At 37.3% G+C, this 13,731-nt stretch overlaps 1 protein-coding gene across 3 annotated transcripts in view; it reads right to left on the reverse strand.

Annotated features, from left to right (window-relative positions):
- CC2D2B (coiled-coil and C2 domain containing 2B) overlaps nt 1-13,731 on the reverse strand; it is an 87,544-nt gene that overhangs the window by 17,963 nt on the left and 55,850 nt on the right. For 2 of the 3 annotated variants that reach the window (XM_024563231.2, XM_024563230.2), the window contains exons 1-4: nt 11,028-11,121; nt 6,694-6,792; nt 4,000-4,197; nt 2,211-2,300 (exon numbers count right to left, since the gene is read on the reverse strand). In XM_024563231.2, the coding sequence (XP_024418999.2) occupies nt 2,211-2,300; nt 4,000-4,197; nt 6,694-6,792; nt 11,028-11,048 (408 nt within the window). In that variant the 5' untranslated portion in view covers nt 11,049-11,121. Of the gene's footprint in view, nt 1-2,210; nt 2,301-3,999; nt 4,198-4,363; nt 4,547-6,693; nt 6,793-11,027; nt 11,125-13,731 lie in introns of those variants that run through there. The other variant, XM_024563229.3, reaches the window with a different exon arrangement.

Below are 13,731 nucleotides of genomic sequence, written 5' to 3' on the forward strand. Positions count from 1 at the left end.
CTCTGTTTTGCATACTCACAACTGTAAACCTGTTTCTGCCCACCCTGTAAATGGTGCCTAATAATGCAGTTGTAGCAAGAGATAAAACACAGCAGAGGTGGCAGACTGGTGGACTATGAGGTAGCTCTAGTCTACAGGTGTGTTCTGTTTGGTCCCAGCATGTTTTTAAAAATTGGGAGATCTCATGATAAAACTCTGGGTTTCTGACTTCTCTTGAAAAATCAAAACACATATGGGCCTAAATGTTGTTATGGCAACTGTCTGTGGCTGCTGAGTAGCATCTGCACCATTTGGATAGGACAAGTGCTTTCTAGTTCACTACAGTCCTAGAGAAAGGGCTCTGGTGGCCAGGAGACTGGGAGGAGGGAGCTCAGGAGGTCTCAGAAGTGACCATTTACCAATCAGTATGAAAGCTTCTTAACGTTTTTACTACTGATACAGCCACATCACTACACACTGGCTGAATGTGATGGTGAGGGATGGAGGTTAGGGAGGATGGTGACATAGCTTTTCTGAAAGATAAGTGTGAACAGAAGAGTGAAGGACAGAATATGAGTAGTCTTCAATGTCAGGCCAACAAGGATCCCTGCTTGGATTTCATAACAGGAGGAAATGGATGAAAGTAGGAAACTGATACACTGAGTTCCAGATGCTTTGCATATGTTAGCTCTTCAAAACCCTTGTATGACACATATGAGGAAATCAGGGTCCAAAGAAGCTAAATAGCTTATCTTAGGTCCCACAGAACTATGAAGTGGTTGAAATAAGATTTGAACCAAGGTGTGACTCCAAAATGTTAGGTAGGAGAAAATAACTCGCGTCTTGTTACAATCTAGTCATACACATGGGCAATGTGTGGCCAAAGAGTTCATGTCAGTGGGAAGACATATGCCAAGAAGAATCTCATGCCTGTAGTAACATCTAAGTTATGGGTAGTGTTTGGAGTTGGGGGGGTGTATTTGCCTGATGATCATATTTTATTTATGCTAGAGGCTGCCTTTCAATGTGCTGCAGGATCATAAAATGCCTGAGCACATTCTAATTAGTTTGAAGAGTCTCAGAAGAGTCTAGAGTTAATGACACCTGTTTGAGTTCCACCAGACTGGAATCACTGAATCACTAGTACCACATGCTTGTGTCTCCCTTGTTCTCACTAAGCAGAAGACAGGGAAAGCTACCTATGAATTAACCCTGTACTCCCTACATCCAATTCAGCTCCATAGCCTCTAAACCATTCTAAATAAGTTCTGAGATCATCAGTTCCAGATAGAAAGTGTTTCTCTCCTAGGCTCCCATCATACTAATATTTTCCAATCAAAAATATTTATGGAATGCTTGCAAAATTTAAAGCAGTGTATAAGTGGTAAATATAAAAATAAATAAGAATCGAGTCTTCCTCTTAATAAAAGGAGATTAATCTTGGGATGTGTATGTAGAGTATGGGTCGGGTCAATACATAAGCAACTAAGTACTGTGTAAGTGGAATGGAAGAAGTGCTCTAAATAGGGTTGCCAGATTTGGGGCAAAAATAGAAGCTCCATTAAATTTGAATTTCAGATAAGCAAATAATATTTTAGTATAAATATGTCCCAAATATTGCATGGTGCCTGTATTTTAGTTGGCAACCAATCTAAACAGAACTTCAACTCATGTGCTACACAAGCTCTCCATTCAAATGTGGGGAGACTGAGAAACCTGGGAAGTGGTGGCATTTGCCCTAGACTTCAGGGTGTGGCCCGCTCCATAGCAACAAGCCATACTTCTCTCTGGAGACTGTCATAATATTGTACTCCTGAAATTCCTGTTGAATCAAAATATTCATGAGCTACCACTTATAACATAGAGTAAGATTTTTGGTCTTTCAGAATTATATCTATGGACTGTTACTAGAACTGAAAATGACTTATTAAATTATCAAATGCTTTCATTTTCACAAGGCAAAGTACTACATATTTTAAAAACAGGTTTGTCTGAGGCCCTGGCCAGGTAGTTCAGCTGGTTAGAGTGTTGTCCTGATAGACCAAGGTTGAGGGTTCGTTCTCCAGTTAGGGCACATACAAGCAACCAATGAATGCACAGATAAATGGAACAACAAATCAATGTTTCTCTCTCTCTCTCTCCCTCAAATCAATAAATAAAAAACAGGTTTCTTTAAAAGAAAAGCAAGTAATAAATATTATAAATGTTTATTATAAAATGTAATTTGTTACCTCTGATGTCATCCATATATCAAAGCCATCATTCTCATCCAGTGTATCAAGCATAACAGGAATCAAAGATACAAAATGAGCAATGAGGTCCTAGAATAATATTAAGCAACATTTATTAGTACATACTATGTATTCATCACAATGTTTTAAATGCCTTATTATTACATTCAGTGTATCCTGTGAAGTACATACTATTATTATTTTTGTTTCACAGAAGAGGCAACAAGCTTAGTTTGCCCAGCATCACACAGCTAACAAAATATATGGTGTCTCTAGGAATTAGCCCAAGTTAGCCTGATTCCAGGGCATTCCTGTTAACCATTACATTTCACTGTAATAAATTAGGAAAAATTTAAACATTGATATATGATTAACAGATTGATATATGATCACATATATATTTAAAATATAACTGTTAAAACTGAAAAGATATGTGGAAGAATAACATAAGTTTGATTAGCTTTTAGGTTCAACATTGGAATTATTTTTATTAATATAAGTTGTTATGAGCTGCTGCAGCAGGAAGACAGTTGTATAATCTACTTTCTCAAACAACAGAAATTATATCGTTATAACTCCCCTCTAGGACTGGAGACAAGGACTCAGGCTAAAGTAGGAAGGGAGAAACAGATACGAATAAATAGTAAGTTAACACAGAAAGGTCACTAACATTTTCATTCGTTTATAATAGCCGCCATTTCTGAGCTATTACGGCCTCCTACACTGTCATAGTTCACCATCCTTGACAAGCAAAGGAGCCAGGGTTTATGTTTTTAAAAAACACCAATATTGTCTTCGAAATAAATCTAAGAGTACTATTATCTCCTTGGACTGGGGGTGTCAGGAAACACAGGCAGGAAGAAACTCAGAATGGAAAAGAAGAATGTAGCAAAAGACAACCTAAATTAGGAATTTTGATTTTAGCTTAAAGAGTCCAGCTAAGGGAGCTTAATAATAGACAAATATTCTGAGGAGACCCAATCAACTCAGTCAAAACCTAATAAACAAAAGGTATGAGTGATTTATCATAGATGTTCTTTAATCAAAGCTTACTTTTTTTCTTAAAGGGGAGCCATATGTACTTCTGACTTCATATTTTGCTTTCTCAAAGTGGAAGAAGCTATATCCTCTTGAGTCTATAATGAATAAATCTTCGCTTTATATGAAATTAAAATTTGAGTGTATGTCTCTTTTGTCAGCTTGCACATAGACAGGCATACAGTCACATAAGGATGGGGTGGGAAGTGTTATGCTGGCAGTTTACACAGAAAAATGTAACACTTTTCTGCATTCCCACAGACAATGAGAAGCACTCCTGTGAGAAGCAATCCTTAGAAGGACACAACCCTGTTAGGTACATAACTTTTTATTTTGCCTGAAGTCAAAGAAATCTTGGCATCTTTTCTCAAAGATTGACAGGAAAGCCGTGAAGCCAGTGTGGTCGTGTGAACTGGTGTGGCAACAGCGACCTCTAGTCCACAGGGGCAGAAATAAAGGGGATCAAAAAGATCTTCCATCTGGGGCTCAGGAGGACACATTGCAACATAGATGGTTTTTCTCTCAGGAAACTGTCTTTGAAGGCAAAACGATTTTAGTAAAAAACTTACAGTCAAAATTAATATTAAAAAATACACAAGTTAAAATATGTAAATTTGAAATGATGAAAATGGAGACGGTTGCACAATTTTGTGAAGATGCTAAAAATCACTGAATTGTCATCTGTAGATGGGTTAACTATATGGCATGTGAATCTTATCTCAGTAGAACTACTCAAGTAAATATAACTTACGAGAGTTGCATTGGAATCATGAAGAAATATGTCCAGGAGCTGTTGAGGTGGGTTTAATGCCTTGATATATCTTGTTACTAAGATTTGTTTCCCATCATCATTAAATACAGTAGTTATGATTCTTCGGTTGGGAAATACTGCTTTACAATTTTTTTTAAAAATCTGTGCTCTGTACAAAACATCTATTTGATCTGAAAACTAAAGCCAAGTTTAAAATATTTCAATACTGGTCCACATTGTTTCCACAGGAAAATATCAAAAACTAATGTTTTTCTTGCCATCTCTGAAATTATTGTTATTGGTTTTTAAAATATTTTATACTTCTTTGATAGTGTGAATAAAAATAATTCAGTGTAAAACATACCTTGTCTAGTTCTGGATTACAGGTGACATATGATATCTGAGGTTCAATGGTAGCAAAAATATTTAAGAAGGTACATTCTTTTAAATTCTGCCCATTATGATCTTCTTTAGGAGACATATAAGTCTTACTCCAAGTATACCCAAGCAAAATGGGTGGGATATTTACTTGGAATGTTCCATTAATCTGAAAGAATGTATCAACACAATCAATTCTGCACAATGAAAACAAACATCAGCCAAACAGTGTAGCCCAGCTCGGTCTTCTCTGCCGGAGGAAGCAGGCTTGCATGGGTACGTGCTGGTTCTACTAATATGTACTCGTACAAGGATGATCAGGTTCTCCATGGTGACCTGTTCACAGGTGCCCTTGACACCCTGGGTCCCTGTCTACTAGGTACTGTGCAAAGAGGGCAGGAGTAAGAAAGGGATAAAAAGGGGAAGTTACTGTACCAGAGTGATAAAAACTCTGAAAAAGTCTAATTCAGGCTCAGAGAAAATGCTAAAAGACAATTTTACAATTTTTCATTGAGTCTAGAAAGAGAGAAAACTGCCATAGCAGGAAGGACAACCCACACGTCCACAGGAGGAAGGACCCTGTGTGTATGTGTGTGCACGTGTGTATAGGGAGCAGCTAATTTATAATCATAACAACTAATGATCACAGCTAATAGTTACTGAGCACTAAATCTGTGCAGGGCACTGTGCCAAGCGCTTGATATAGATCACATGATTCAGTGAGGTGGATACTGCTCTTCTGTCCGTTTTTATAGATAAGGGAAGTGAGGCTCAGAGAATGTAAGTCACTTGGGCAAGATCACAACACAACTGATAAGTAGTGGAGCCAGGATTACAACCCAGGTTTGTCTATCTTTGAAGCTCACATTCTGAACTTCCTGTCTATGCTAGAGTCTTGCTGAGACTGAGAAATACCTGCAGGGACTTTCAAACGTAGGAAGCCCTGTTCCTTCCAGCGACTTAAACCTCTATTGCTCTTCACTTGCAGCACTCTGTTTACAACATGCTCCCTCATGACACCCTGTGATTGCATGTTATACAGACATTTCTACTCTTCCCGCTAGCACCCATTCTCTTCTCCTTTCTCACCAACAGTGTCAGGTGGCAACATGACAGCTATGCAGTGGGTAAGTCACATTCACAACATATAGGAAGTCTGCCGGGATTTTCTGCTGAAGTGTCTGTTTTTCTGGCACAGGCGCTGCCACGTCATGCTTCACCCTGACTCCTGTCTGCAACATGAATATGAGGCTGGAAGTGCAGTGGACAATTTGCAATTATGAAGATGATAATAAGACGGTAAGGACAGTGGAACAGAAACACAAAAGTAGCTTGGATTCTCAGATATTCTTGAGCTGCTGCACTGGCATCTTTTTAGGTGAAATAGACAGACCCCTTACCTCGGCCACTGTTAGGTTTTCTGTGGCATACAACCAAATGCATTACTAACTAACACACACACACAAATCCTTCTGAGTCAAATGCCCTTGTTTGCTTGACAAACTCATCTCTAGGACTCATCTCTGATTCAAAAGTTATCTCCTCTGCAAATATTTCCCTAATCTTTCATTCTCCTCCTCAGTCCCCTCTTACCCACCCAACCCTCTGAACTACCCCTCTCGTTCCCATCTGAACCAGGAAGAGTAAGGGACTCCCTACTGTGTCATTGTGCCTATCTCGTACCCCTCCCAAAGCGCTACAGCATTATCAGGTTGTACTGAAATGTGAGATTTCTTCTAGACAGTGAAGTCCACTAGAAAATTCATTTCTGAATATTCTATATCTGGCATAATTCTGCAAGTAGCAGAGCTCAAAATGGAATCCAGGCTGGAGTTTTTATATTTTGCTGGTCACGTAGGCATATTCTTGCCACATAACCCAATGGCAGAGCCCTCTGGGAGTGTAACAGAAAGAAGTACTAAGCACAAGTCTCACCATTAATGATAAACAATGCTGAGGAGCTGAAGCTCCTGAAACCCATGCTTACAAAGCAACATCCTTAACCAGAACATTTGTGAATCTGGTCCTATAAAAACTGATATCCAAATATAAATGTTGCTCAAAGACCTAAGGCTAGCTGTGCCAGTCTGTATCAATATACACTTTAAAGTTTTAAGAAATAGACTTGTGGGTGTGTTCTAGAGACAGCTAAAACCTTCAAACACTCCAACAACCCAATGGCTCTCAAATAAAAGATCACTTTAACGGACCTAACAACCGGCCACCCACAGAATCTAGTTCAGAGACATCAGTCAATGTTTCTGTGGGCCAGAGGTACAAACTTAGAATAATCAGCAAAGAATAATTTTCTATTACCTCAGATTGTTGCAGAAGAGCAGAGAAAGGGAATACAATAGATCCAAGCCAATTATTTCTTATATATGAATGACCACTGTAGTTCCTGAAACAGTGATCCTGTTAAAAAAATAATCTTTCTATTATTGACTTTATATCATGTGATGAATAATCTCACAAACTTATGGGTAAGTATAAAAAATCATTCTCTTTATTTTAAAAAGAAACCAAAGGGTAAATAGAAAAGATATTTTTCTCACTTTTTAATTTCTTTAAAATATAATTGACTATTTAAAGCAAAATAATGACCAGTTGTGGAGTTTATGACATATGAATGGCTATTTACACTTTTAATGTAATACTTTTACTACAGTAGATATGCTTAGTGCAGCAAACTTTAAAAATATACTAAAGAACACACTAGAGAATGTAGGAAAAGGCTCTGTCTGGCTGGGGTGCCGGGAAGCCCTGTTGGCCAGCGTGGTGCTCTTCCTTTCCTGCCCACCATCCGTGGTGGAGCTGCCTTCATGATGCAGAATCTTGTGAACACCTTTACACAGAGGCCATAACTCACAGGGCTGGACCCTTGGATACAATGGGTTGGCCAAAAAAATTCATTTGTTTTTTTCTATAAGATGGCTCTAGGAGTGCTTAGTTGTCTTTAACTTCATTCGAAACAACTTTGTTAGATTGTATTGTTTATATGCAGCTCTCATATCAGCTCTCAGTTTAAAAACTTATCAAAATTTGTGAATTTTTGTGTAGCCATTTTAATATTGAAGATGAAAGAAAAAAAGCAACATTCTTGGTATACTATGCTTTCTTATTTCAAGAAAGGTAGAAACACAACTGAAATACAAAAAAAGATTTGTGGACAGTGTATGGAGAAGGTCCTAGAACTGACTGAACATGTCGAAAGTCGTTTGCAAAGTTTTGTGCTGGAGATTTCTTGCTGGACGATGCTCCATGGTCAGGTAGACCAGTTGAAGTTGATAGCAGTCAAATTGAGAAACTAACTGAGAATAATCAATGTTATACCACTCCGGAGATAGCCAACATACTCAAAATATCCAGATCAATAAAGTTATTGGTGAAAATGAAAAATGTGTCCTTTATTTTATAGAAAAAACTAAACTGACATTTTGGCCAGCCCAATAATATAAAGTGTAAAGGCCAAGATCCAGGATAAGGGATTCCTCCTGATCAGCAAAGACATTTTTGCTGGCAAGCAACTGGAAGATGGACACACTTTGTCTGACTACAACATTCACAAAAAAGTCCACTCCTCATTTTGTGCTGAGACTTCATGCTGGTGCTAAGAAAAGGAAGAAGTCTTATACCACTCCCAAGAAGAATAATCACACGAGAAAGACGGCTAAGCTGGCTGTCCTGAAATACTGTAAGGTGGATGAGAAAGGCAGAATCAGTCGCCTGTATGAGAATGCCCTTCAGATGAATGTGGTGTTGGAGTTGTTTTATTTTTCCCTCACCTGAGGATATTTTATCACTGATTTTAGAGAGAAAGGAAGGTAGATGGAGAGATAGGTGGGGGCGGGGGAAGAAAGAGAAACATCGAAGTGAGAGAGAAACATTGATCAGTTGCCTCGTATGTATGCAACCTAAGTATGTGCCCTGACCAGAAATCAAACCCGCAACCTTTCTGGTGTACAGGATGTCACTTCAACCAAGTGAGACACCTAGCCAGGGCTGGTGTTGGAGTTTTTATGGCCTGCCACTTTGACAGACATTATTGTGGCAAATGCTGTCCGACCTATTGCTTCAACAAACCAGAAGACAAATAATTGGAGCCAGGATGGTGTAAAGCCAGGGTGATATGAAGCCAGGATGACTAAACCAGGACAACACATACCAAACCATCGCCTGCCTTATCAGAATGGACTGTGCTTGCCTTCACGTAGAGAACTTTTCAACCCCTTCTTATGATCTCCTTGCTCTGCTTCCTATTTCCCTCCTTATAAGAACCTCTGCCTGCACTGAGATGTTGAGATGGGCTTTGAGACATGAGTCCCCCACTTTCCAGATGGCTGGCATCTGAATAAACCACTTCCCTTTACATCAGCACTTTTTTCTCAAGCATCGGCTTTCTGTTGTGATTGAATAAAATCCATGTGCTTTAGGTATCAGACTTATGTGTGACAATGTTGGCATACTATTTAGAAAAACGAAAGGCCTAAACTTGTATTCTTGCCCGCCTTTCATAGACTGGGTAGTGAGGTAATTGTGGGCCCCAAAATTTCATTTTCTGCTCTAATCTTTACTATTTCCTTTCTTCTATGCACTTTGGGCTTTGTTGTTCTTTTTCTAGTTCCTTTAATTGTAAAGTTAGATTGTTTATTTTAGATTTTTCTTGTTTTTTGAGATAGGACCTTAATGCCATGAATTTCCCTCCTAGGACCGCTTTCACTGTGTCCCGCAGATTTTGGGTTGTTGTGTCTTCATTTTCATTTTTTCAAGGTATCTTTTGATTTCTTCATTGATTTTGTTGTTAACCCATTCATTGTCTAGTAACATGTTATTTAGCCTCCAGGTCTTTGTGTGTTTTACAGTTTTGTGCGTGTGTGTGTGTGATTTATTTCTAGTTTCATACCACTGTGGTCAGAAAAGATGCTTGGAAGGATTTCAATCTTCTTAAATTTACTGAAACTTGTTTTGTGTCCTAACATGTAGTCTATCCTAGAAAATGTTCCTTGTGCACTTGAAAAGAAAGTATATTCTGCTGCTTTGGGATAAAATGCTATGAAGATATCAATTAAATTAATCTCTTCTAGTGTGTCATTTAAAGCCGCTGTTTCCTTGTTGATTTTCTGTCTGGAGGATCTACCCATTGATGTCAGTGGGGTGTTAAAGTCCCCTATTAAGACTCTATTGCTGTCTATCTCTTTCTTTATGTTCATCGAGATTGGCTTTATATATTTAGGTGCTCCTGTATTTGGTGCAGAAATGTTTACAAGGGTTACATCCTCTTGTTGGACTGCTCCCTTTGTCATTACATAGTGTCTTTCTTTGTGCTTTACTATAGCCTTGGTTTTAAAGTCCATTTTGTCTTATGTAAATATTACTATCCCAGCTTTTTAAAAATTTCCATTTAAAAAAATTTCCATTTCCTTTTTCCATCCTTTTAGTTTGTGTGTATCTTTTATTCTGATGTGGGTCTGTTGTAGACAGCATATATTTGGGTCTTTTTCTCTCACCCATTCCACTACCCTATATATTTTGATTGGAGCATTTAAGTCACTTACATTTAAAGTAATTATTGATAGTTACATATTTATTGCCATTTTATTCTTTTAACTCTATTCCTTTCTTCTTTCCCTCTTCCTCCTCTCCCCTGTTCTTTTTCTTCAAAAAGGTTTTTTTTTTTTAACATTTCTTGTAATGAATTCCTTCAGCTTTTTCTTATCTGGTCACACCAATCACTGAGATAATTCACTTATGAGAGAAAAAGTTTATAAGGCATTCTTTTGGGCTTTCTAAGCTCTACTTTTTGTCAGTTTAGATAATCAGAAAACTATATTCAGTTTAACTTTTTGAATAGCCATTACCAATAAAGCCAATAGACTTTATTGAGAGTTGATAGAAAATGTTTTCATAAGACTGTGTCTGTAGCTCCTGGATTGGAAAACATTGCCTTTATGTTTCTCAGTAGTTCTTATAGAATGCTCATTCCTGAACCACACTTCAAAGTCCACTTCAATTTGGAGGCTGATCCCCAATCCCTCCATGTAGAATTAATTGCACCTTCAATAGTGTTGCCATAGAATTTGTTAGACATTCATATTAAAGCTTAATCAGAGCCCCAAGAGAGAAGGTAATGGATATGCATCCTTACACTTTTAGTGCCAACTTCAGTAGAAAGGAAACTAACATTTATTATAGAGCTTGCTATGGCACCAGGCACTGTGTTAAGAACTTTTATATATGTACAAGAAAGACATTAAATAATCTAAAAAAATTTGATTGAATAAAACTGCTTTTTAGGAATCATCTGGTCTTTTCTGTAGAAGCAGTATATTTTCTTTGATCAGACAGTGAGAAATATATAATCCATTTTTGCTTATCTTTCTTTCTTGGCTACCAAGAAGCTCACATTTTAATGCAGTGTTCAATTGTAGAAAACTACTTCTCCAAATTCTTGGCATATTTACCCCTCTTCCTACTATATATGGTTTATGATCTCTGCTATTTTTGAACTGACTTGTTACATGTATGGTTTTATTTTAAACTGCCCCAAATCCCTTTTAGAAAATGTTAGGAATAGATATTGCATCTATGGTACTAGACTTCATTCAATCTGACCTTAGAATTATTTCAACATTATAATTATTTTACTTTACCTCATGCTTTTCAATAATCATTTCATCAAAAATGTTGATATATATATTATCTCTTATTTTAGATAAACTTGAGAAGCTATAATCATGTCCTGGTGAACTGTAAATAAGAAACACATTTAAATGCTTAATTTATTTTATAAGAGCATTATTTATAAAAGACTATAAAATCACCTGTGTTTTTTTCTGTTATAATGTGTAAGCTAAGAAAAAACTATATACTTTGAAGACAACCGCTAGCTTTTATTAAAGCCAGTATATGCTTTGTAATTTATCTTATTTATCTCTTAAGATAAATAAGTTTATCTTAAAAATGTGAAGAATAAAAGTGTTTAAATGTCAAACAGAAAGATTTTCTATTATAGGCATCCATTGCAAACAAATTATCTGGAGCATAGTACATTAAGATGTTCCAACTATCTTAAATTCTGCTAATTTATACTAGTTCACACACATATGGTTAAACTGCTCTTTTGCTCTCAGCTAAGAGCTTATTCTCTTCCCCACATTAATATTCTCCAACCAGAAGCTGAAAAGTGGAGTTCATTTAATTTTGCAAGCTGTCTGCTGATGGCTTACTTGATTAGATACATTTTTGGAGGTAGCTAAAAGAATAGTATAGTATATCGCAAGCAGAGACCTTTCACTTTCAGCTCCAGCTCCTGTATCGAATGACAATGTAACTTCTAACAGCTCAGAGAAGTTAAATAACTTGCTCAAGCTAATGCCACCAGCAAGTGATAGAGCCTTAATCTGAACCCAATTTTGACAGCCTCTAAAGGCCAGCCTCTTTTCACTACACCATCTGCCACTGACATTATTTGTCGAAGCTTGTTGCTTAAGAAAACAGCTATTATTACAAAGAATCTCCAATAGCTTGTATAACTTTCTGAGGCCTTACAGACACAGTGACAACTGAAAAAAATGTTGAGTTTAGAGAATCATTTTAAAGTGGAAGGTTCCTTATTCTTCTAAGTGATAAGCTTACTTCCCTACTCTGCTCCACCAAGAGTTCCCTTTCACGCTGCAATGTCTAAGACAGGACGGGGAGGCCATGTGTATTTACTCCATTATGCTAGCTGGCAAGATGGTAACTGTTGTCGTCAGGACATTTTTGAGTACGTCAACTTAGTATATCCTTCAAATCACTCAAGTCCTACATTATCTTGCATTTTGCATTCTACTCAAATTTTCCTCAAATTTCACAATTTCTTTTCCAAAGTAAAGCTCACGAGGCTAATAACTATTTACTATTTATTTATTATTTTATCTACCCCATTTGTACATGATTTTTAGTCATTAAAACGTCATGTGGAGAAGGGAATGGAGCTCTTGTATCTGAGGCAACGAAAAGTGGCAGCTGAACTGTTTAGCTGAACCCTTGGATCCACCTGGTTGCAGTCTGAACATGTTCTTGGCTTATTTCACTGCTATAATTTCAAGAATGCAAATACTCTACAGCCTCTTTCTTTTTAGGTCACTTATAAATTTATTTATCTTATTGACTAATTTATATTATCCTAAGTTCTTTAATTTAATACAGTATTTTCTTCCAACTCTAATGTCTAAAATAAAATACCAAATATTTCCACACATATAACCACATTTTATACCTTTGCAAACTTTTTAACCATATACACTTTTATATACTAATTACTTAATTCAATCTTATACAATATAATTGATTTCCCTTTCAATCAGTACTCCCCTTCACATACAAAGAGTAAAAATAATGGTTAGGTAAGCAGATATCAGAGAACAAGGCAAAACAAGAAGTACAAGGTCCAGATAGGCAACCATATAACAAGGCTATCTGTTTAAGAACTCTGGCCAAAGGCTCTGAAAATACCACTGAGTCGGTGTTAAATCTGAAAGAATGGACTTGATTTCTGCTGACAGCAGAAGTGTCAAAAGCTGGTAAAATTCCAAGATATACCAGTCTATTTTCTCCCCCAAGCTGAAATAATGGCATCAACAAGGTCCTTCTCTTCTTGCAAATCTTGGTTAGGGTCCACAGGTTTTCACTTTAAGGAGTGTGGCTGGGATGTGAATTTTCAAGTAGTACAGACAATTTCCTTCAGTGGGATGGGTAGGGGGATTCTGTCAAAGCTCTTTATCAAGGAAGGCCTGGGGAAAGTACTTGTGGTTGGTGACCCTGTGTTCCTACAGCTTCCATCTGAACCCCCAAAGCTGTTAGTTTGTGTGGAAAGTGACTGAATGACTGTAGAATTTTCTGGTTAGAGCTGATAGCCAGGACCTCATTTGTATAATCTTCCAGGAAAGAGAGTGGCTGGAAATTGAAAGGAATAGACAGATTGTTTCATCCTGAGAATCAGGACCCACTTACAAAGAGCCAAGGTCAAGAACACAAATGCTGGAGGGGAATGCAGCACTGGAAGTCCAAGTTCCAGGAGACCATTAGGTTGGCATTCAAGGAGAAATTCAGGAGTTAAAGTCAGAGTGATGCCATCATAGATCCATGCAAACAGTCAGGAACCACACGATCTACAGAAAATATTTGCAGGAGAAGGAAGAAAGGGCATCAGGAAAAGAGAGAGGACTTTGATAATAGATAGAGTTGATAGTCCCTTATATAGTCTTCATCCCAGTGAGAGCTAAAGATATATAAGGAATGACAACTGAAAATTGCTAGTCAAGTTTAGAGAACAATTTTAAGCTTTATATATCAAATCTGTCCTTATCAGTG

The sequence above is a fragment of the Desmodus rotundus genome, chromosome 4 (genome assembly GCF_022682495.2).
Source record: "Desmodus rotundus isolate HL8 chromosome 4, HLdesRot8A.1, whole genome shotgun sequence".
In the NCBI taxonomy this organism is placed as follows: Eukaryota; Metazoa; Chordata; class Mammalia; order Chiroptera; family Phyllostomidae; genus Desmodus; species Desmodus rotundus.